General features: G+C 41.5%; 1 protein-coding gene across 2 annotated transcripts; it reads right to left on the bottom strand.

The window, feature by feature from the left end:
* Positions 1 to 1,675: 1,675 nt before the first annotated feature.
* Positions 1,676 to 21,471, bottom strand: GIMAP8 (GTPase, IMAP family member 8; the record flags this gene model as incomplete). 2 transcript variants are annotated; one of them, XR_011566366.1, is given in 5 exon segments in its annotated part: positions 3,800 to 3,933; positions 8,917 to 9,038; positions 14,118 to 14,741; positions 18,692 to 18,764; positions 21,418 to 21,471. XR_011566366.1 is itself a non-coding variant. In XM_070788369.1 (4 exon segments), coding segments are annotated over 4 exon segments (1,428 nt in total), but the record flags the coding sequence as incomplete, so codon positions are not given.

Raw genomic sequence — 21,471 nt, 5'->3', positions numbered from 1 at the left:
TAAATTTCCTTGTGATTTCCTCTTTGGCCCATTGGTTATTGAGGAATGTGCTGTTTAATTTCCACATATTCCTGTCAATAATAATTCAATCCATTTTTTAATCAGATGGTTTGGTTGTGTTTTTTTTCATATTAAGTTGTATGAGTTCTTTATATTTTTGGGGTAATAACCCCTTATCAAGCACATCATTTACAAATATCTTTTCCCATTTAGTAAGTGACTTTTTTGTTTTGTTGATTGTTTCTTAGCTGTGCAAAAGCATTTAAACTTAATTAGGTCCTATTTGTTTATTTTTGTATCTGTTACCCTTGCCTGAGGAGACAGATCCAAAATGATATTACTAAGACATGTCAGAGTGTTCTAACTATGTTTTCTTCTAGAATTTTTATGGTTTCCAGCCCTACATTTAGGGCTGGGCTTCTCTGGTGGCTTAGATGGTAAATGGTGGCTTAGATGGTAAAGAAACTGCCTGCAGTGCAAGAGACCCAGGTTCAGGTGAGGAAGAACCCCTGGAAAAGGAATGGCTACCCACTCCAGTATTCTTGCCTGGAGAATTCCATGTACAGAGGAGCCTAGTGGTCTACAGTCCATGGGGTCACAAAGAGTCAGACATGACTAAACAACTAACACTTCACTCACTTCACTTCACTTCAAGACATGTCAAAGAGTGTTATAATAACTATGTTTTCTTCTATAATTTTTGTGGTTTCCAGTCCTACATTTAGATACTTAATCCATTTTGAGTTCATTTTCATGTATCTGTTTTTGTGCCAGTACCATACTGTTTTGGTAACTAAAGCTTTGTAGTATAATCTGAAGTCAGGGAACATGATACTTCCAGCTTTGTTCTTTTTTCTCAGGATCTTATCTTGTAGGGTAGTTCTGAAGTCAATAAATTATTTCCACTTCTATCTGAGGATATTTTAAATATTAATTTTTGAAGAACAGTTTTGCTGGATAAATCCTATGGGGTTGACAGACTTTTCTTTCAGTACTTTGAATGTGCCATCCTAAGGACCACTGGCTTCTACGGTTTCTGATGAGAAATTAGCTGTTAATCTTGTTGAGGATTCCTTGAATTCAATGTCACTTCTTTCTTTCTGCCTTCAAGATTCTTTCTTTGTCTTTGTCTTTTGTAATTTATAGTGGATATGAGTCTCTTTGAATTTATCCTACATGAAGTTCATTGAGTTTCTTAAAAGTGTAGATTAATGTTTTTCATCAAATTTTGGAAGCTTGCAGCCATTAGTTCTTCAAATATTCTTCCTGCCTCTTTCTCTTCTCCTCTGGCAATGTACATCATGTTGCTCAGCCCACACAGTACCCACCTCATGCAGGCCCCCGATGTCACCTGCTCAATCATGGGTAGCACCTTGGGATTTGTTCCCACATGTAAGCCAAAGGGAAGCTGTGGCAAGAGGCACAGAATGGCTTCTATGTACCTGCCTCTAATACCAGTTACTTTTGTTTGTCCTCGCTGTTGTGAAATGCTCAGAGTAGAAGATTCTTGAGTTGGCAGAGGCTAGTAAAGTGACTGTCACCCAGTTTAAAGGTCTTCATGCATCAAAGATACAAAAACTTCAGAGTCAAGGAATCTAAACATCTTCATTTCCTCTATATGGAAGCATGATCTTCCCCCAAGTCAGAAAAATAGGAATCATGAGGAGGACATGAATTCATAATAAATTTCATCTTTATTATTTCACTCAACTGAATATATTTACACACACCTTCCAGAATTTATTAAGAGTTATACAGAGTACAAAAGTATTAATGATGACAATCCATGCTCTTATAAATGAGTTAATCTTGAGATAACCTGATATTTTGAAATTTTAAAAAAGCAGATGACATAGATCATGTCCTCAAAACATGGTTAGTATTGAAAATATCTGACCTTACACCTAACTGGGAGATTTCATAGTTCTCATTTATCACCCACACTAGATAGCTCTCAACATAATCTGCCTAGCCATGAGTAGGAACCAAGAAGCAACCTTAAGTATGGAGACACCCATGCCAATGACTAGGGGCAGAAAGGTAGAAAGACACTGGAATGTCAGTGCTACACTGGCCCCAAACTGCTTACTCCTGGATTTCTTGACATAAGACACACAATAAACCCTTAATGTGTTTAAGCCATTATTATTTGAGTTCCTAAGCCTTGGGGAGGAGATTCCCAGTTGGCTCAGTGGTAAAGAATCCATCTGCCAATGCAGGAGACACAGGAGACTTGGTTTCATTCTCTGGGTTGGGAAGATCCCTTGCAGGAAGAAATGGCAACCCACTCCGGTATTCTTGCCTGGAAAAATCCCATGGGCAGAGGAGCTTGTCCACAGTGGGCTACAGTCCGTGGGGTCATAAAGAGTTGGACATGACTGAGCATGGATGCATAAGCCTCAGGGAATGGGATGGGGGTGGAGAGAAAGAGAAAGGGAGACAAAGAGAAAAATAAATACAAAGGAGTTTTCAGTAACTTTTTCTGAAAATTCTACAGGAAATCTAGAATTTTACTTAGAATTTTAAATTTTGCAAGATTATCTAATTAGCAATTTTACCATGCTTCTAATTTTTGTTCTAGTCTGTGTCACCATGACTGATTAGCAATAAAATCTTTTGATACTTCACAGATTCATGTCCATTTCCTTAGGGAGAGCAAAGAAGGGTAGACTGGGTCCCACTTTCCACTCCAGCTTGGAACAAAGGAGTAAGGAGTAACCACATAAGGAAAAGACGGTCCTGAGAGCTCCCCTGTGGGAGCTGGGGAGCTAGGAGAACCTGGCAAGCAGTGCCCAGCAACAGAGGCTCACAAGAGTCCAACTTCTCCATTCTGCCATGCCCAGGAGTTGGCAGGACATTGTCTTACTCTCATGTAGCTGAATCCCCTGGTTCTCATGTGATATCTGTATTCTGACCCCAGGCTCGCCTTGGCCTTAGTTCCAGTGTCTGTCCTGACTCCAGTCTACCTACATAGGTGAAGTGATTCTTGTGACTTGACTCTGATCCTTAATATCAGCCTAATACCTTAAGCCCTTTCCAAGATTTCCCTACCTTATTTCGTCTTTCTCCTTTATTATCCCCTACTACATGCCCTGTCTATTTACCTACAAAGAGCTGAAGCATCACAAGCTGAGACGCATTCATCTCTCAAGCTCTCAAAGTCATGGTCCCTCTTCCCATCCCCCTGCCATTCCTCCCCCATGATTGTAGCCTGAGGGTATCTTCAACTTAAGGAGACCCCAGGCATTTCATTTTCCTAGAACCTTTCCTTTAAATTACTTAGTAATTTGGAGGGCTTTTCCTGAATATTTTTCATTATTTTGCCTACATTCCATGTACGGGGATGTTTATGCTGTCCACCGCCCTTTATCACTTCACTAGCCATTGTCAAAAGCTCTTTTGCCTGGTCTTCTCTGGCTTGGCCAGTTTCTTTGTTATTAAAAGCACAATATCTCCCCTTACATCTTGCAATTATGTTCTTAAGATACTTGTTATTTGTGTTATTGACATAATCGTCAAGTTTCCCAGTCTCTAGGTCTTCCTTCCTGGTGAACAGCACGATCATGTATTCCATAACTTCTGCTCCAAAGATGCACTCTAGCTCCCCCACTGCCTTTTTGTCCTCTGTAGTGATCCGTCCCAGCTGTAACACCAAAACCAGAACTGTACTCCCTTCTTTATAGTAGGACCTACAGTCCTTGACTGCCTTCTCCAGCTGGGATAGGTCCCCTTCAGCTCTGGACTCCTGACAGAGTGCTGGAGTGTCCATAACCACAACATCCTGCCCGTTCCATGTTCTCCTGCCAACATGGCAGCTCGTGGTGACCGGCTGTGCTTTCAGCTGAGAGTGGAACTCCGGGCTCCCGAGGATGGTGTTCCCACTGGCACTCTTCCCAGTCCCACTCTTCCCCACGAGGATAATGTGCAGGGGCTCTGTGGAAAGGAAAGCAGGAGACATTACCCTATAAATGAGATCAGAGATGCACAGAGCTCTTACAATACATTTTATTGGGGTTTTCCTTATGACTTTGCATTTGTACTGCGATCTCACTCTTCCGTTCAGGCCTCATAGTTCTCAATTGAGAATTTTTACCAAGTTACTAATATCCACCTCAAAACAAAGAGAGAAAGAAGCCTATCTCATGCTCTTCTCTCCAGGAGAAATTATTGAATTATTTATCCTGAACCCACAATCTCATGGTTATACTTACAGGATAAAAATATATGTATATATCTTAAGTCCCTCTCTCATACCCTGAGAGAATGTGGTTACCACCTACCTCTACAATCTTGTCTCACGTCCCCATTCCACATCTAGAGGTGTGAGCCCTTCATCTCCATCAAGACCTTGCCCCTTGGTCCCCTCACAAGTAGATGCTCAGTTCTACATCCTGCCTTAAAGTTGCTAGTGTACCCTCTGGAATGTTCTGCTCAGTCATCTAAACTCTATCCACTTTCCAAAGCCTGTTTCAAGTCAGGCTTCCTCCACGCAGCCCCTCTGACTTTCCCACATGCCTGTGCTTTTAGGATCTCCATTAAGAATGTGAAAAGGCACATTGAACAGACATGCTCCTCTTGGTCTGATGTTCTTTCCAAGTGAGGATCTTTGAAGCAGAAGAGGATGGGATGAGTAGAACTAGGCTGGAAGAATCTGAGCTCAGGTCAATAGGACTTGTAGCACTGAGTAGATGGGGACTTCTGCTTTAGCTGTGGGTAGGGTAGTGTGGCTGGATTAATCAAACCCATGTAGGGCCATGTGGGGCATGACCCTCAGGAGCACCCAGGCTCCCTGTGCTTGTCCAGTAAAATGGCCCCCCTTCTCCAACAGAGGGAAGAGTAAAGAGCTAGGAGGCAGTCCTGGGTCATTGGTTCTACACTTCTCTTCTTCCTCCCCTCTCCTCTCCTTCCCTCCCTCTGCCTCTACCTTTCCCCCGCCTTGACCTCTTTATCCACTCTCTTGGTTCTTTACTGTCTCATCACCAGCACTAAGTGCTAAGGCCTGGGCAACAGATACACTACAGGGAAGACAAGAGACTGGAAAAGGTCAACTTTTCCCCTCAAGATGCTCACCATCCAGTTGAAGACAGGAGAAGAGTCAGGAGAGAATTAGAGATCAAGTCAGGACTTCCAGGTGGCTCAGATGGTAAAAAATCTGCCTGCAATGCAGGAAACCCAGGTTTGATCCCTGGGTAGGAAAGATCCTCTGGAGAAGGGATTGGTAACCCTCTCCAGTATTCTTGCCTGGATAATCCCATGGACAGAGCAGCCTGTGGGCTACAGTCCATGGGGTCGCAGAGTTAGACACGACTGAGTGACTAACACTTGCTAACTTACTTACAGGACACTGCATGGAAAGGAACATAAATTTAGTAAAATGTGGGCTTCCCTAGAGGCTCAGTGGTAAAGAATCTGCCTGCCAATGCAGGAGACATGGGTTCAATCCCTGATCTGGGATGATTCCACATGCCACGATTATTGAGCTTGTGCTCTAGAGCCCAGGAGCTGAAACTACTGAGCCCACCACAATGAGAGAGTAGCCTCTGATCTCATTGGGGCTACTTCCTGCAACTAGAGAAAAGCCCTGGCAGCAACAAAGACCCAGCACAGCCATAAATAAATAGTTTAGAAAATAATTTAGTAAAATTTGAGAAGGGGAGGAGCTAAGATGGTGGAGGAGTAGGACGGGGAGAATACTTTCTCCCCCACAAATTCATCAAAAGAACATTTAGACACCGAGTAAATTCCACAAAACAACTTCTGAATGACGGCAGAGGACATCAGGCACCCAGAAAAGCAACCCAAGTCTTCGAAAGGGGGTAGGAAAAAATATAAAAGCCAAAAAAAGAGACAAAAGAGGGAGGGATGGAGCTCCGTCCTGGGAAGGGAGTCTTAAAAAGAGAGAAGTTTCCAAACACCAGGAAACCATCTCACTGCCGAATCTGTGCCGAGCCTTGGAAGCACAGATGGCAACATAACAGGGAGGAAAAATAAAGAAACAATTCAAACCTGCAGATTAGGAGCCCTACGGTAACTCCCCCAGCGGAGAAGCAGCGCAGATGCCTGTACACGCCACTAGCAAGCGGGGGCTGGGCAGGGAGGCGCAGCGCGGCGTGGGCTGCATCACTTAGAGTAAGGATCTGGCCTGAATAACCCGAGCACTATCTGAGAGAAATAATTTGGGCTAGCAAACCAGACTGTGGGGTATCTACCACGCAAAAAGCCAGCCCTAACCTAAGACACCGCCAGGCCCGCGCACGGAACAAAGGACTGAACAGAGATAGCCGGCTGCAGACCATCCCCCTCTGGTGACAGACAGCTAGAGCCGGAAGGGGGCATTCGCAGCCCCAGTGAGACATTATCTATAAAACTGTAAGCAGCCAAGTTTTGCTAACTAAAACTTCTTGGGGGTCTGGACAGTCAACATCCACCTGAGAAGATGCACTGGTTGTACACCTAGATAACTGAGCAGCAGGGAGGCAATAAGTCACAGCAATCACGCTTGCCAAACACCTCATCACCTAAGCTGCTCGGACCTGGTAAGGGCACAAAATGCAGGCCCTACCGAGTCTGCGCCTCTGAGGACTACCTGAGTGCCTGAACCTGAGCGGCTTGGACCTGGGAGGTGCAAGCAGCCCAGGGCTGGACACGGATGGTTCCCAGTGGAGCAACCTAGAGCCTGAGCAGTGTGGGCAGGGAGGCTACATGCGCAGTGAGTGGGGGCAGGCCCAGTGTGGCTGAGGCACTGAGAGCACACGCCAGTGTTATTTGTTTGCAGCGTCCCTCCCTCCCCACAGCACGACTCAACAAGTGAGCTTAAAAAAAAAAAAAAAAAAAAGTGTCCTCCACTGTCACCTTTGTGTCAGAGAGGAAAGCAGACACTAAAAAGATCAGCAAACAGAAGAAGCTATAACAGAGGGAACCGCCTTGGAAGCCACAGGCAATAGATTAAAACCCTGTGGTTAGTACCAACTTCATAGGAAGGGGCCTATAGATCTTGAGAAATGTAAGTTGGACCAAGGAACTAGCCAAAAATGAACTGAACCCACAATACCCACAACAAAACTAGAGAAAGTTCTAGATATATTTTTGCTATTCTTACGATCATTCTTTCTTTTATTTTTTTAATTTTTAAAGAATTTTAAGTCCTCTATTATTCCTTCAATTTTCACTTTTATAACCTACTATTACTTAGCAAAAAAAAAAAAAAGACCCCCTTTTTTTTTAACAGCAAACTTCATATATATATTTTTTATAATTTTTTTGACTTTTTTTTTTCTTCTTCTTTTCTTTAACACTGTATTTCTGAAATTCCAAACTCTACTCTAGATTTTTAATTTTAGCTTCTTGGTATTTGTTATCAATTTGGTACCCATATATATACATACTTTATAATTTTTGTGACTTTTTTTCCCTCTCTTTCTTTCTCTTCTTTTATATAACATTGTATATCTGAAATTCCAAATTCTACTCTAGATTTTTAATTTTTGGTTTTTGGTATTTTTTATCAATTTTGTACCTATATTTTCTTTATAATTTTTGCGACTTTGTTTTTGTTTGTTTGTTTGTTTTCTTTCTTCTTCTTCTTTTTTTTTAACATTGTATTTTTGAAATTCCAAACTCTACTCTAGACTTTTAACTTTTGCTTTTTGGTATTTGTTATCAATTTTGTACCTATATTTTCTTTATAATTTTCATGACTTTGTTTGTTTGTTTGTTTTCCTCTCTCTTTCTTTTCTTTCTTCTTTTCTTTAACATTGTATTTTTGAAATTCCAAACTCTACTCTAGATTTTTAATTTTTGCTTTTATGTATTTGTTACCAATTTTGTATCTTTAAGAACCCAATCTTCAGGACCCATTTTTCACTAGGGAGCGAGATTACTGGCTTGACTGCTGTCTCTCCCTTTGGACTCTCCTTTTTCTCCACCAGGTCGCCTGTGTCTCCTCCCTAACCCCTCTCTACTCTACCCAACTCTGTGAATTTCTGTGTGTTCCAGACGGTGGAGAACACTTAGGGAACTGATTACTGGCTGGATCTGTCTCCCTCCTTTTCATTCCCCCCTTTTATCCTCCTGGCCACCTCTGTCTCCTTCCTCCTTCTTCTCTTCTCTGTATAACTCCGTGTACATCTCTGAGCGGTCCAGTTGTGGAGTGCACATAAGGAAGTGATTACTGGCTAGCACAATCTCTCCTCTATTGATTCCACCTCATCTCATTCGGGTCACCTCTAAATCCCTCCTTCCTCTTCTCTTCTCCATGTAACGCTGTGAACCTCTCTGGGTGACCCCCACGGTGGAAAAACTCTTCATCTTTAAGGTAGATGTTTTATCAATGGTGCTGTATAGAAGGAGAAGTTTTGAAACGACTGTAAAAATTGGACCGATAACTGGAATCAGGAGGCTTAAGTCCAAACCCTGACTCCAGGGAACTCCTGACTCCAGGGAACGTTAATTGACAGGAGCTCATCAAACGCCTCCATACCAACACTGAAACCAACCACCACACAAGGGCCAACAAGTCCCAGGGCAAGACATACCACGCAAATTCTCCAGCAACAAAAGAACAGAGCCCTGAGCTCCAAGATACAGGCTGCCCAAAGTCACCCCAAAACCATAGACATCTTATAACTCATTACTGGACATTTCATTGCACTCCAGAGAGAAGAAATAAGCTCCACCCACCAGAACACCGACACAAGCTTCCCTAACCAAGAAACCTTGACAAGCCACCTGTACAAACCCACACACAGTGAGGAAACGCCACAATAAAGAGAACTCCACAAACTGCCAGAATACAGAAAGGACACCCCAAACTCAGCAATTTAAACAAGATGAAGACACAGAGGAATACCCAGCAGGTAAAGGAACAGGATAAATGCCCACCAAACCAAACAAAAGAGGAAGAGATAGGGAATCTACCTGATAAAGAATTCCAAATAATTATAGTGAAATTGATCCAAAATCTTGAAATCAAAATGGAATCACAGATAAATAGCCTGGAGACAAGGATTGAGAAGATGCAAGAAGGGTTTAACAAGGACCTAGAAGAAATAAAAAAGAGTCAATATATAATGAAGAATACAATAAATTAAATTAAAAACACTCTGGAGGCAACAAATAGAATAACAGAGGCAGAAGATAGGATTAGTGAATTGGAATATAGAATGGTAGAAATAAATGAATCAGAGAGGAAAAAAGAGAAACGAATTAAAAGAAATGAGGACAATCTCAGAGACCTCCAGGACAATATTAAACACTACAACATTTGAATCATAGGGGTCCCAGAAGAAGAAGACAAAAAGAAAGACCATGAGAAAATACTTGAAGAGATAATAGTTGAAAACTTCCCTAAAATGGGGAAGGAAATAATCACCCAAGTCCAAGAAACCCAGAGAGTCCCAGACAGGATAAACCCAAGGCAAAACACCCCAAGACACATATTAATCAAATTTACAAAGATCAAACACAAAGAACAAATATTAAAAGCAGCAAGGGAAAAACAACAAATAACACACAAGGGAATTCCCATAAGGATAACAGCTGATCTTTCAATAGAAACTCTTCAGGCCAGGAGGGAATGGCAAGACATACTTAAAGTGATGAAAGAAAATAACCTACAGCCCAGATTACTGTACCCAGCAAGGATCTCATTCAAATATGAAGGAGAAACCAAAAGCTTTACAGACAAGCAAAAGCTGAGAGAATTCAGCACCACCAAACCAGCTCTCCAACAAATACTAAAGGATATTCTCTGGACAGGAAACACAAAAAGGGTGTATAAATTCGAACCCAAAACAATAAAGTAAATGGCAACGGGATCATACTTATCAGTAATTACCTTAAGCGTAAATGGGTTGAATGCCCCAACCAAAAGACAAAGACTGGCTGAATGGATACAAAAACAAGACCCCTACATATATTGTCTACAAGAGACCCACCTCAAAACAGGGGACACATACAGACTGAAAGTGAAAGGCTGGAAAAAGATTTTCCATGCAAATAGGGACCAAAAGAAAGCAGGAGTAGCAATACTCATATCAGATAAAATAGACTTTAAAACAAAGGCTGTGAAAAGAGACAAAGACGGTCACTACATAATGATCAAAGGATCAACCCAAGAAGAAGATATAACAATTATAAATATATATGCACCCAACACGGGAGCACTGCAATATGTAAGACAAATGCTAACAAGTATGAAAGGAGAAATTAACAATAACACAATAATAGTGGAAGACTTTAATACCCCACTCACACCTATGGATAGATCAACTAAACAGAAAATTAACAAGGAAACACAAAGTTTAAATGATACAATAGACCAGTTAGACCTAAATGATATCTATAGGACATTTCATCCCAAAACAATGAATTTCACCTTTTTCTCAAGTGCACATGGAATCTTCTCCAGGATAGATCACATCCTGGGCCATAAATCTAGCCTTGGTAAATTCAAAAAAATAGAAATCATTCCAAGCATCTTCTCTGACCACAATGCAGTAAGATTAGATCTCAATTACAGGAGAAAAACTATTAAAAATTCCAACATATGGAGGCTGAACAACACGCTGCTGAATAACCAACAAATCAGAGAAGAAATCAAAAAAGAAATCAAAATTTGCATAGAAACGAATGAAAATGAAAACACAACAACCCAAAACCTGTGGGACGCTGTAAAAGCAGTCCTAAGGGGAAAGTTCATAGCAATACAGGCATACCTCAAGAAACAAGAAAAAAGTCAAATAAGTAACCTAACTCTACACCTAAAGCAACCAGAAAAGGAAGAAATGAAGAACCCCAGGGTTAGTAGAAGGTAAGAAATATTAAAAATTAGGGCAGAAATAAATGCAAAAGAAACAAAAGAGACCATAGCAAAAATCAACAAAACCAAAAGCTGGTTCTTTGAAAGGATAAATAAAATTGACAAACCATTAGCCAGACTCATCAAGAAACAAAGGGAGAAAAATCAAATCAATAAATTTAGAAATGAAAATGGAGAGATCACAACAGACAACACAGAAATACAAAGGATCATAAGAGACTACTATCAGCAATTATATGCCAATAAAATGGACAATGTGGAAGAAATGGACAAATTCTTAGAAAAGTACAACTTTCCAAAACTGGACCAGGAAGAAATAGAAAATCTTAACAGACCCATCACAAGCACAGAAATTGAAACTGTAATCAAAAATCTTCCAGCAAACAAAAGCCCAGGCCCAGACGGCTTCACAGCTGAATTCTACCAAAAATTTAGAGAAGATCTAACACCTATCCTGCTCAAACTCTTCCAGAAAATTGCAGAGGAAGGTAAACTTCCAAACTCATTCTATGAGGCCACCATCACCCTAATATCAAAACCTGACAAAGATGCCACAAAAAAAGAAAACTACAGGCCAATATCACTGATGAACATAGATGCAAAAATCCTTAACAAAATTCTAGCAATCAGAATCCAACAACACATTAAAAATATCATACACCATGACCAAGTGGGCTTTATCCCAAGGATGCAAGGATTCTTCAATATCCACAAATCAATCAATGTAATACACCACATTAACAAATTGAAAAATAAAAACTATATGATTATCTCAATAGATGCAGAGAAAGCCTTTGACAAAATTCAACATCCATTTATGATAAAAAGTCTCCAGAAAGCAGGAATAGAAGGAACATACCTCAACATAATAAAAGCTATATATGACAAACCCACAGCAAACATTATCCTCAATGGTGACAAATTGAAAGCGTTCCCTCTGAAGTCAGGAACAAGACAAGGGTGCCCACTTTCACCATTACTATTCAACATAGTTTTGGAAGTTTTGGCCACAGTAATCAGAGCAGAAAAAGAAATAAAAGGAATCCAAATTGGAAAAGAAGTAAAACTCTCACTATTTGCAGATGACATGATCCCCTACATAGAAAACCCTAAAGACTCCGCCAGAAAATTACTAGAACTAATCAATGATTATAGTAAAGTTGCAGGATATAAAATCAACACACAGAAATCCCTTGCATTCCTATACACTAATAATGAGAAAACAGAAAGAGAAATTAAGGAAACAATTACATTCACCATTGCAACAGAAAGAATAAAATACTTAAGAATATATCTACCTAAAGAAACTAAAGACCTATATATAGAAAACTATAAAACACTGGTGAAAGAAATCAAAGAGGACACTAACAGATGGAGAAATATACCATGTTCATGGATTGGAAGAATCAATATAGTGAAAATGAGTATACTACCCAAAGCAATTTATAGATTCAATGCAATCCCTATCAAGCTACCAAGGGTATTCTTCACAGAGCTAGAACAAATAATTTCACAATTTGTATGGAAATACAAAAAACCTCGAATAGCCAAAACAGTCTTGAGAAAGAAGAATGGAACTGGAGGAATCAACATATCTGACTTCAGGCTCTACTACAAAGCCACAGTCATCAAGACAGTATGGTACTGGCACAAAGACAGAAATATAGATCAATGGAACAAAATAGAAAGCCCAGAGATAAATCCACGCACATATGGACACTTTATCTTTGACAAAGGAGGCAAGAATATACAATGGATTAAAGACAATCTCTTTAACAAGTGGTGCTAGAAAAACTGGTCAACCACTTGTAAAAGAATGAAACTAAAACACTTTCTAACACCATACACAAAAATAAACTCAAAATGGATTAAAGATCTAAATGTAAGACCAGAAACTATAAAACTCCTACAGGAGAACATAGGCAAAACACTCTCCGACATACATCACAGCAGGATCCTCTATGACCCACCTCCCAGAATATTGGAAATAAAATAAAAAATAAACAAATGGGATCTAATTAATTTTAAAAGCTTCTGCACAACAAAGGAAACTATAAGCAAGGTGAAAAGACAGCCTTCAGAATGGGAGAAAATAATAGCAAATGTAGCAACTGACAAACAACTAATCTCAAAAATATACAAGCAACTCCTACAGCTCAATTCCAGAAAAATAAATGACCCAATCAAAAAATGGGCCAAAGAACTAAATAGACATTTCTTCAAAGAAGACATACAGATGGCTAACAAACACATGAAAAGATGCTCAACATCACTCATTATCAGAGAAATGCAAATCAAAACCACTATGAGGTACCATTTCACGCCAGTCAGAATGGCTGCGATCCACAAGTCTACAAGCAATAAATGCTGGAGAGGGTGTGGAGAAAAGGGAACCCTCTTACACTGTTGGTGGGAATGCAAACTAGTACAGCCACTATGGAGAACCGTGTGGAGATTTCTTAAAAAACTGGAAATAGAACTGCCTTATGACCCAGCAATCCCACTGCTGGGCATACACACTGAGGAAACCAGAAGGGAAAGAGACACGTGTACCCCAATGTTCATCGCAGCACTGTTTATAATAGCCAGGACATGGAAGCAACCTAGATGTCCATCAGCAGATGAATGGATAAGAAAGCAGTGGTACATATACACAATGGAGTATTACTCAGCCATTAAAAAGAATACATTTGAATCACTTCTAATGAGGTGGATGAAACTTGAGCCTATTATACAGAGTGAAGTAAGCCAGAAAGAAAAACACCAATACAGTATACTAACGCATATATATGGAATTTAGAAAGATGGTAACAATAACCCTGTGTACGAGACAGCAAAAGAGACACTGATGTATAGAACAGTCTTATGGACTCTGTGGGAGAGGGAGAGGGTGGGAAGATTTGGGAGAATGGCATTGAAACATGTATAATATCATGTATGAAACGAGTTGCCAGTCCAGGTTTGATGCACGGTACTGGATGCTTGGGGCTGGTGCACTGGGACGACCCAGAGGGATGGTATGGGGAGGGAGGAGGGAGGAGGGTTCAGGATGGGGAACACATGTATACCTGTGGCGGATTCATTTTGATATTTGGCAAAACTAATACAATTATGTAAAGTTTAAAAATAAAATAAAATTTAAAAAAATTTTTGAGAAATAAAGGAGAAAGAGAGAAGAGTTGGTCAATAGATGATACCTGTCATTTTGATGTCCTCTCTGCCCTTCAGAAAATAAAGTTCTTGGACATTTAGGTCTACTTTTTAAGTATGCATAAAAGATTTTCTAGACCTCACTTACCTTTCTCTCTGAAAGTACAAGGCTTGTCCCCATTCTGCTGCACCATGCTCACAATTTCCTGCAGGAGTTTATCCACCTGGCATTGCTTCTCCTCCTCCGTAGCTCTGTAGTTGAAGACACTGTATTGGTTTTTACATTTGTTGATGAGCTCCTTGAGCCTTTTACTTCTGGCTAAGAACTTTTCTAGGTCTGGATTCTCTATATCTTCTTCCCTGGTGAGGAGAATGATCATGTACTCGATGAATTTGTCCCCAAAAATGCGTTGGATGGTGCTCAGCACCATGTCATCTTTCTCATTGAAGGAGCCCAGGGGGGTCACCAGCAGGAAAGCATGAGGACCTGGGTAGGTGTTGTTCACAAGGTCTTGTTCAATGTCCTTTGAAGATGAGAAGTCTGGAGTATCAATGATCAAAACTTGCCTCTCTCTCCAGATTCTGCTCTCAGACATGCACCTCTGGGTTACTGGCTTTTCACTGTATCGAGTCTCAAAGACCCGCTTCCCCAGAAGGCTGTTTCCAACTGCACTTTTCCCCACACCACGCTTCCCCACCAGCAGGACCTTCAGGGCTGGCGGCCAGGGGCTTGGTTCCCATCCTGTCATCTGCTGATGCTGCTCCCCTGACCCTGGGACAAAAGGACAGATTCAGAGTTGATTCTCACAGTAGAATACAGAGATGTGGACAGCTTTTAGGATAGCTCATAAACCTCTTTTGCGTTTTTGAAAATCTCTTGTTGCCAGTTTTTGTAGAGAACGGCCATGATGCTCTGAACCAGGAGACCTGTAGTCCCAGCCAGAAGCTACCCATCAAAGTGAAAGCCATGAAAAGGGCCATGACCAACTTAAGAGAGGTGTAAAGGGCTTGAGATTTCTCAGGAACGTGAAAACGTTAAACGTGGCCTTCACTGGTCTTGAGCCTTGGAATTCCTCTTATTTTGCTACCAAAGTTAAGTACTGGGGCATGAAGTTCATGGCCTAAGGCAGAACCATGGAGAGTGAGTTTAAAATGCATCTTAGTGGTATATTCATAAAATAGAACACAACTCAGGAATTTAACAAAAAGTGATGGACTGATATGCAGCCTAGATGGGTCTCCAAAACACGCTAAGTGAAGAAAGCCAAACACAAAGCCACATGCTATGTAATGTCATTATCTGAAGTTCAAGAACACACAAAATTAACTCATATCAATGGAAGTCTAGAGAGAGGCTCCTTTCAAGAAAGGAGAGTAAGAACTCCTAAGGTGATGGAAATGCCCCGTATTTTTAGCTGCTGCTGCTAAGTCACTTCAGTCGTGTCTGATTCTGCACGACCCCATGGACTGTAGCTCACCAGGCTCCTCCGTCTATGGGATTTCCCAGACAAGAATACTAGAGTGGGTTGTCATTCCCTTTTCCAGGGAATCTTCCTGACTCAGGGATCAAACCTGGGTCTCCTGCATTGCAGGCAAATTCTTTCAGTGCTGAACCAGCAAGGAAGCCTGGAAGAGTTACTACTTTCCCCAAAATCACCTCACACAAGCCAACGTCCTATGGAAAGTCTTCCCCAACCCCATCATTTCTATGGTGCTTCTTGGTCCCCATCATGTGTGATATTCCCTTACTGTCTCAAATCATTCAACCCAATTTTGTTCAATAACAGAAATATTTCTGGGGGTCTTGGCTGAAGGCCATCGACAGAACTTTAACTCCCTATCGCTGTCTAAATTCACGTATTTCTGGCTAATTTCACTCATCTGTAGAATGAGAATAATGAAAATAGCACCTTCTTTATAGGATTGTTATGAGGACTATATTGTTGGGTTATTGTGAGAATTATATATTATATGCTATGAAGATTAAATAATTTATGGGCTTTACATATATATATATATATATATATTTGGTCCAAAAGTTCTTTCAGATTTTTCCATAAAATGTGATATGTGATGAAAAAAATCTGAACAAACTTTTTGGCCAACCCAATGTATTTCCCAGCACATAATGTCAGGATTCCCTGGTGACTCAAGACAGTAAAGAGTCTGCCCGCAATGTGGGAGACCCGACTTGGATTCCTGGGTTGGGAAGACCCCCTGAAGAAGGAAATGGCAACCCAGTCCAGTATTCTTGCCTGGAAAATCCCATGGACATAGGAGCCTGGTGGGCTACAGTCCATTGGGTTGCAGAGAGTCAGATACGACTGAATGACTTCACTTTCATTTTCAGTGTCGATCCTGCATTGCAGGCAGATTCTTTACTCTCTGAGCCACCGGGGAAGCCCTCAGCTGCAATAATTTTCATTATTAAAATTGTAAGTTTGATTTACAATTACAAGAACACAGATCTCATCTATCTTAGTGTGAAATATTCAGTTCTTGCACAGAACTAGCCTGGAAATAACCCAGGAGTCCATCAACAACAACAACAAAATGGCTGAATTAGTTGTGTATGCCCATACCATGAACCAGTTACATCCACTGAACAAAACGAGGCAGATCTGTGCATACTGACTCATGCTCTGTGCACGATACACCATTAAAAGCAATCACCACATGGATACTGAGCTCCATCTCGGAATTCTGCAGATGTTATTCTGTTTAGTGTTATCCATGAAGTTATTTTGGGCTTCCTAGGTGGCACAGCTTTCTTTAGAAAGCTTTCTTTAAAGAAAGTTGAGTGCTGAAGAATTGATGCTTTTGAACTGTGGTGTTGGAGAAGACTCTTGAAAGTCCCTTGGACTGCAAGGAGATCCAACCAGTCCATCCTAAAGGAGATCAGTCCTGAATATTCATTGGAAGGACTAATGCTGAAGCTGAAACTCCAATACTTTGGCCACCTGATGTGAAGAACTGACTCACTGGAAAAGACCCTGATGCTGGGAAAGATTGAAGGCAGGCAGAGAAAAGGATGACCAAAGATGAGATGGTTGGATGGCATTACTGACTCGATGGACATGAATTTGAGCAAACTCCAGGAGTTACTCAGCTTCCTTCATAGCTCAGTTGGTAAATCATCTGCCTGCAATGCAGGAGACCCTGGTTTGATCCCTGGGTCAGGAAGATCCCCTGGAGAAGGAAATGGCAACTCACTCCAGTATTCTTGCCTGGAGAATCCAATGGACAGAGGAGCCTGACAGGCTAAAGTCCATGGGATCATAAGAGTCGGACACGACTTAGCAACTAAACCACCACCACCATGACTAGCAGTTGGTAACGGACAGAGAAGCCTGGCGTGCTACAGTCCACATGGTCCAAAAGAGTTGGACACAAATGAGCAACTGAACTGTACTGAACTGAGGTGGCCCAGTGGTAAAGAATGTGCCTGCCAGTGAAGGAGATGCAGACTAGGGTTTAATCCCTGAGTCTGGAAGATCCCCTGCAGGAGGGCATGGCAACCCACTCTAATATTCTTGCCTGGAGAATCCCATGGACAGAGGAGCCTGGTGGGCTACAGCCCATGGGGTTGCAAAGAGTCAGGCACCACTGAGCAGGCATACATGTGGATTTATTTCTGCTTCCAGCAGGAGTCCAACATTGGGATGCCAGGCTGGAAGAAGAGGCTGAGGCAGGAAAGAAGCTGCAAGAGGCAAGCCCAGCTCTGAAACATTTGCAAGAAGGCTGGGGGCACCTGTGCCATGTCCAGAGCCTCTGCTGGTGCTGCACTTACTCACAAATGTTTGAGACTCCCTCGGGGACAAACTGTGGGCCCCAGCCTCAGCTAGGGCTCCAGGATGCATTATTTTTTTCCAGCTTTTTCCAAAAAAATATTTATTTTTAAATGGAGGATAATTGCTTTACAATATTGTGTTGATTTCTGCCGTACATCAACATGAATCAGCCATAGGTATATATATACGGCCCTTCCCTCTTGAACCTCCCACCCCATCCCACCCCTCTAGATTGCCGCTGAGCCCCGGTTTGAATTCCCTGAGTCATGCAGCAAATTCCCACTAGCTATCTATCTTACATAGGGTAATGTATATGTTTCCATGCTACAATCTCTCCATTCATCCCACCCTTTCCTCCCCACCCCCACCATGTTCACAGGTCTGTTCTCTGTGTCTGTGTGTCCATTGCTGCTCTGCAAATAGGTTCATCAGCACCATCTTTCTAGATTCCATATATATGCATTAATAAACAATAATTGTTTTTCTCATTTTGACTTACTTCATTTTGTATTCTAGATTCATCTACCTATATTGTAGGTTCATCCACCTCATTAAAACAGACTCAAATGTGTTCCTTTCCATGGCTGAGTAATATTCCATTGTATATATGTATCACAACTTCTTTATCCATTCATCTGTTGATGGACATCTAGATTGCTTCCATGTCCTAGCTATTGCAAATAGTGCTGCAACTCAATACCAGAAAAACAAACAACCAAATCAAAAAGTGGACAGAAGACCTAAGCTTGCATTTCTCCAAAGAAGACATACAGATAGCTAATAGACACATGAAAAGATGCTCAACATTGCTCATTATTACAGGATGAGTTTTTGTTCTAACTTATCTAGATAATTTTCCACTTTATTTTGATGCATGATGCATTCAAAAGAATACAGATATGAGCTTAACAGTTTTTAAGGATTATCTTACCATGTGGATGGTCCTTCCTCTGAGATGTGTCTTCATTCATACTATGCTGAGATGTGTCTTCATTCACAGAATCCTAGAAAGAAAACGAAAAGGGGAAATGAGGCACACAGATCTAAAATCTGTTTTTCACAATGTAAAGGAATGGAGACGCAAGTATATAATTCAGAGTAATTTGATGATTAGAATGTGGGCAAATCAGTCATGGTCACGGTCATGGTCCCTGCTGGCCTGTGTAGTTTCATCCATGATGAAACTGATCTTGGGACCCCACTGTTGCTACTGCTGCAATAGGCTTCCCAGAAGTAAGAAGGTTGGGTTTCTCTTTGTTTATCTCTTTCTGACTTACTTCACTCTGTATCTAGGTTCATCTACCTGTATTCTAGGTTCATCCACCTCATTAAAACTGATTCAAAGGTGTTCCTTTCTATGGCTGAATAATATTCCATTGTATATATGTACCACAGCTTCTTTATCCATTCATCTTTTGATGGACATCTGGATTACTTCCATGTCTAGGTGGATTTGTGGGGCTTAAATGCCATCTCACCCAGGGATTGTTCCTAAAGCACTTTCTAAATTTACTTTCCCACAGTCCCCCCTATGAGCCATCAGGGAAGCCCATACTATTTCCACTAGTAACAGTAATTCTTTCCAAAGTCTCCCAGGGTCCTTGCTATTCCTGGAGAAAATCCAGAAGCTTAAGGAGAGCTTCTGGACTCCCTGGAAGAAGAAACCAGTCAAGTGAGGCTTGTGCAGTGCCTTTGAAGGACAGGGAAGGGAGAAGATTGGAAATCAAGCTTCCCATGTTATCTCCAAGGTCTTCTTCCTTCACTGCACCCCCAGGAGAGAGGTGATGCTTCTAACGTGAGATCCAGCACAATTTGAATCCTTCCCCATCCAGACAGGCAACTGGAGACAATGAAGGATGGACAGCCAAACACATAATTAACATCCCCTTCAACTGCCTGGAGAAGCCTCACTCCCCACAGTTAAACTGGCATGAAATCATGAAACTTCCCTAGTGGTCCAGTGGTTAATAATCTGCCTGAAAATGCAAAGGACATGGGCTTAATCCCTAGTTCAGGAAGATTCCATACGCTGCAGGGCAACTAAGCCCAGGTGCCACAATTACTGAGCCTGTGCTCTAGAGTTCAAGTCCCAAAGCTACTGAAGCCTGAATACTCTAGAACCCGTGATCCACAAAAAGAGAAGCCACTGAAATGAGATGCCCGTGCACTGCAACTAGAGTAGCCACCATTTGTCACAACTAGAAAAAGCCCATGGGCGACAATGAAGACCCAGCACAGCCAAAAATAAAAAATAAATAAATAAAATGTTTCTTAAATTGGCATGAAATCAGAAGTCTTAAAATCAACTAAAATAGCACTCCACCTATTTGTGTGAAATGGATGGGTGCAGGAAGGGAAGGCACAAGAATGAATAAGGGGGGAAAAGAGTAATTGTAAAATAGTACAGGCAAGAAGACTCTTGAGAGTCCCTTGGAGAGCAAGGAGAACCAACCAGTCCATCCTAAAGGAAATCAGTCCTGGATATTCATTGGAAGGACTGATGCTGAAGCTGAAACTCCAATATTTTGGCCACCTGATGTGAAGAACTGACTCATTTGAAAAGACCCTGATGCTGGGAAAGATTGAAGGTAGGAGGAGAAGGGGATGACAAAGGATGAGATGGTTGGATGGCATGACTGACTCGATGGACACGAGTTTGAGTAAACTCTGGGAGTTGGTATTGGACAGGGAGGCCTGGCGTGCTGCAGTCCATGGGGTCACAGAGTCAGACATGACTGAGCGACTGAACTGAACAGGCAGGAGCAGAGGCTGACCTGGATCAGATGGTAGTCATGGTGACAGAGAGAAGCAGGTGGCTTCCAGGTGCCTCAGTCACACAAGACGATGACACCCTGGAAGCCAGATGCCAGCTGGCAGTGGTTTCAAAGCTGACATCTGCGCTTAGGTTTGAAAAGCATGGTGAGCAAGACAGTCATTGAGAAGAGAACTGAAGTTGTACAGATTTCAGAGGGAAAAACAAAATTCTGGACATGTTAATTTTGAGATACACTACGAGAGCAACATCAAATAGCAATTGGATGGATAAAGGAATCAGAACTCAGAGGAAGGACCTAGACTGAAGGGATTAATTTGGAAACTATTAGCCATAGCTAAAGCTCAAAGCTGTAAAAATGCAGAATCACCTGAGGGAGAAAAAAGTGTCAAGAGTGGAGGAAGGGCTTGAATCAAGCCCTGAAGATGTCAGCTGTTAGAGACCGTAGAGGTGGACTCAGCAAACTCTTCGGTAGCAAGAGAGGAGAAGAAAACAAGGAGAGTGTGGTTTTACTGAAGCCAAGGGAAGAGAGGGTCTAATGAGTCATTTGTGTGTCCAGTACTATGAAGGGTAAAGTCAGAAAAGGACTTAAATGTATCTATTAATTTGCAAGTAAAGTAGCCTCATCTTTCCAGTTTATGGATAAATATCCCCTTATTGCTGTCGTTGTTTAGTGGATAAGTCGTGCCCAACATTTTCATGACCCCATGGAGCCCTGCCAGGCTCCTCTGTCCATGGGATTTCCCAGGCAAGAATACTGGAGTGGGTTGCCGTGTCCTTAAAAAAAAAAAAAAAAAATCCTATGCAACATTTCACTTATTTGTGTCTTTATCTCACCAGCTTTAACAACAGAGATCCTTGGAGACCTTAACAAGAATTCTCACCTGGAGGCTACGGTCTTCATCCCTTAAGTTCACCGCATATGGTCCGTTGTTTTC

This window comes from Bos indicus, chromosome 4, assembly GCF_029378745.1.
Source record: "Bos indicus isolate NIAB-ARS_2022 breed Sahiwal x Tharparkar chromosome 4, NIAB-ARS_B.indTharparkar_mat_pri_1.0, whole genome shotgun sequence".
In the NCBI taxonomy this organism is placed as follows: Eukaryota; Metazoa; Chordata; class Mammalia; order Artiodactyla; family Bovidae; genus Bos; species Bos indicus.
The sequence above is the reverse complement of the archived record's forward strand: the minus strand, read 5'-3'. Positions and strand labels throughout refer to the sequence as shown.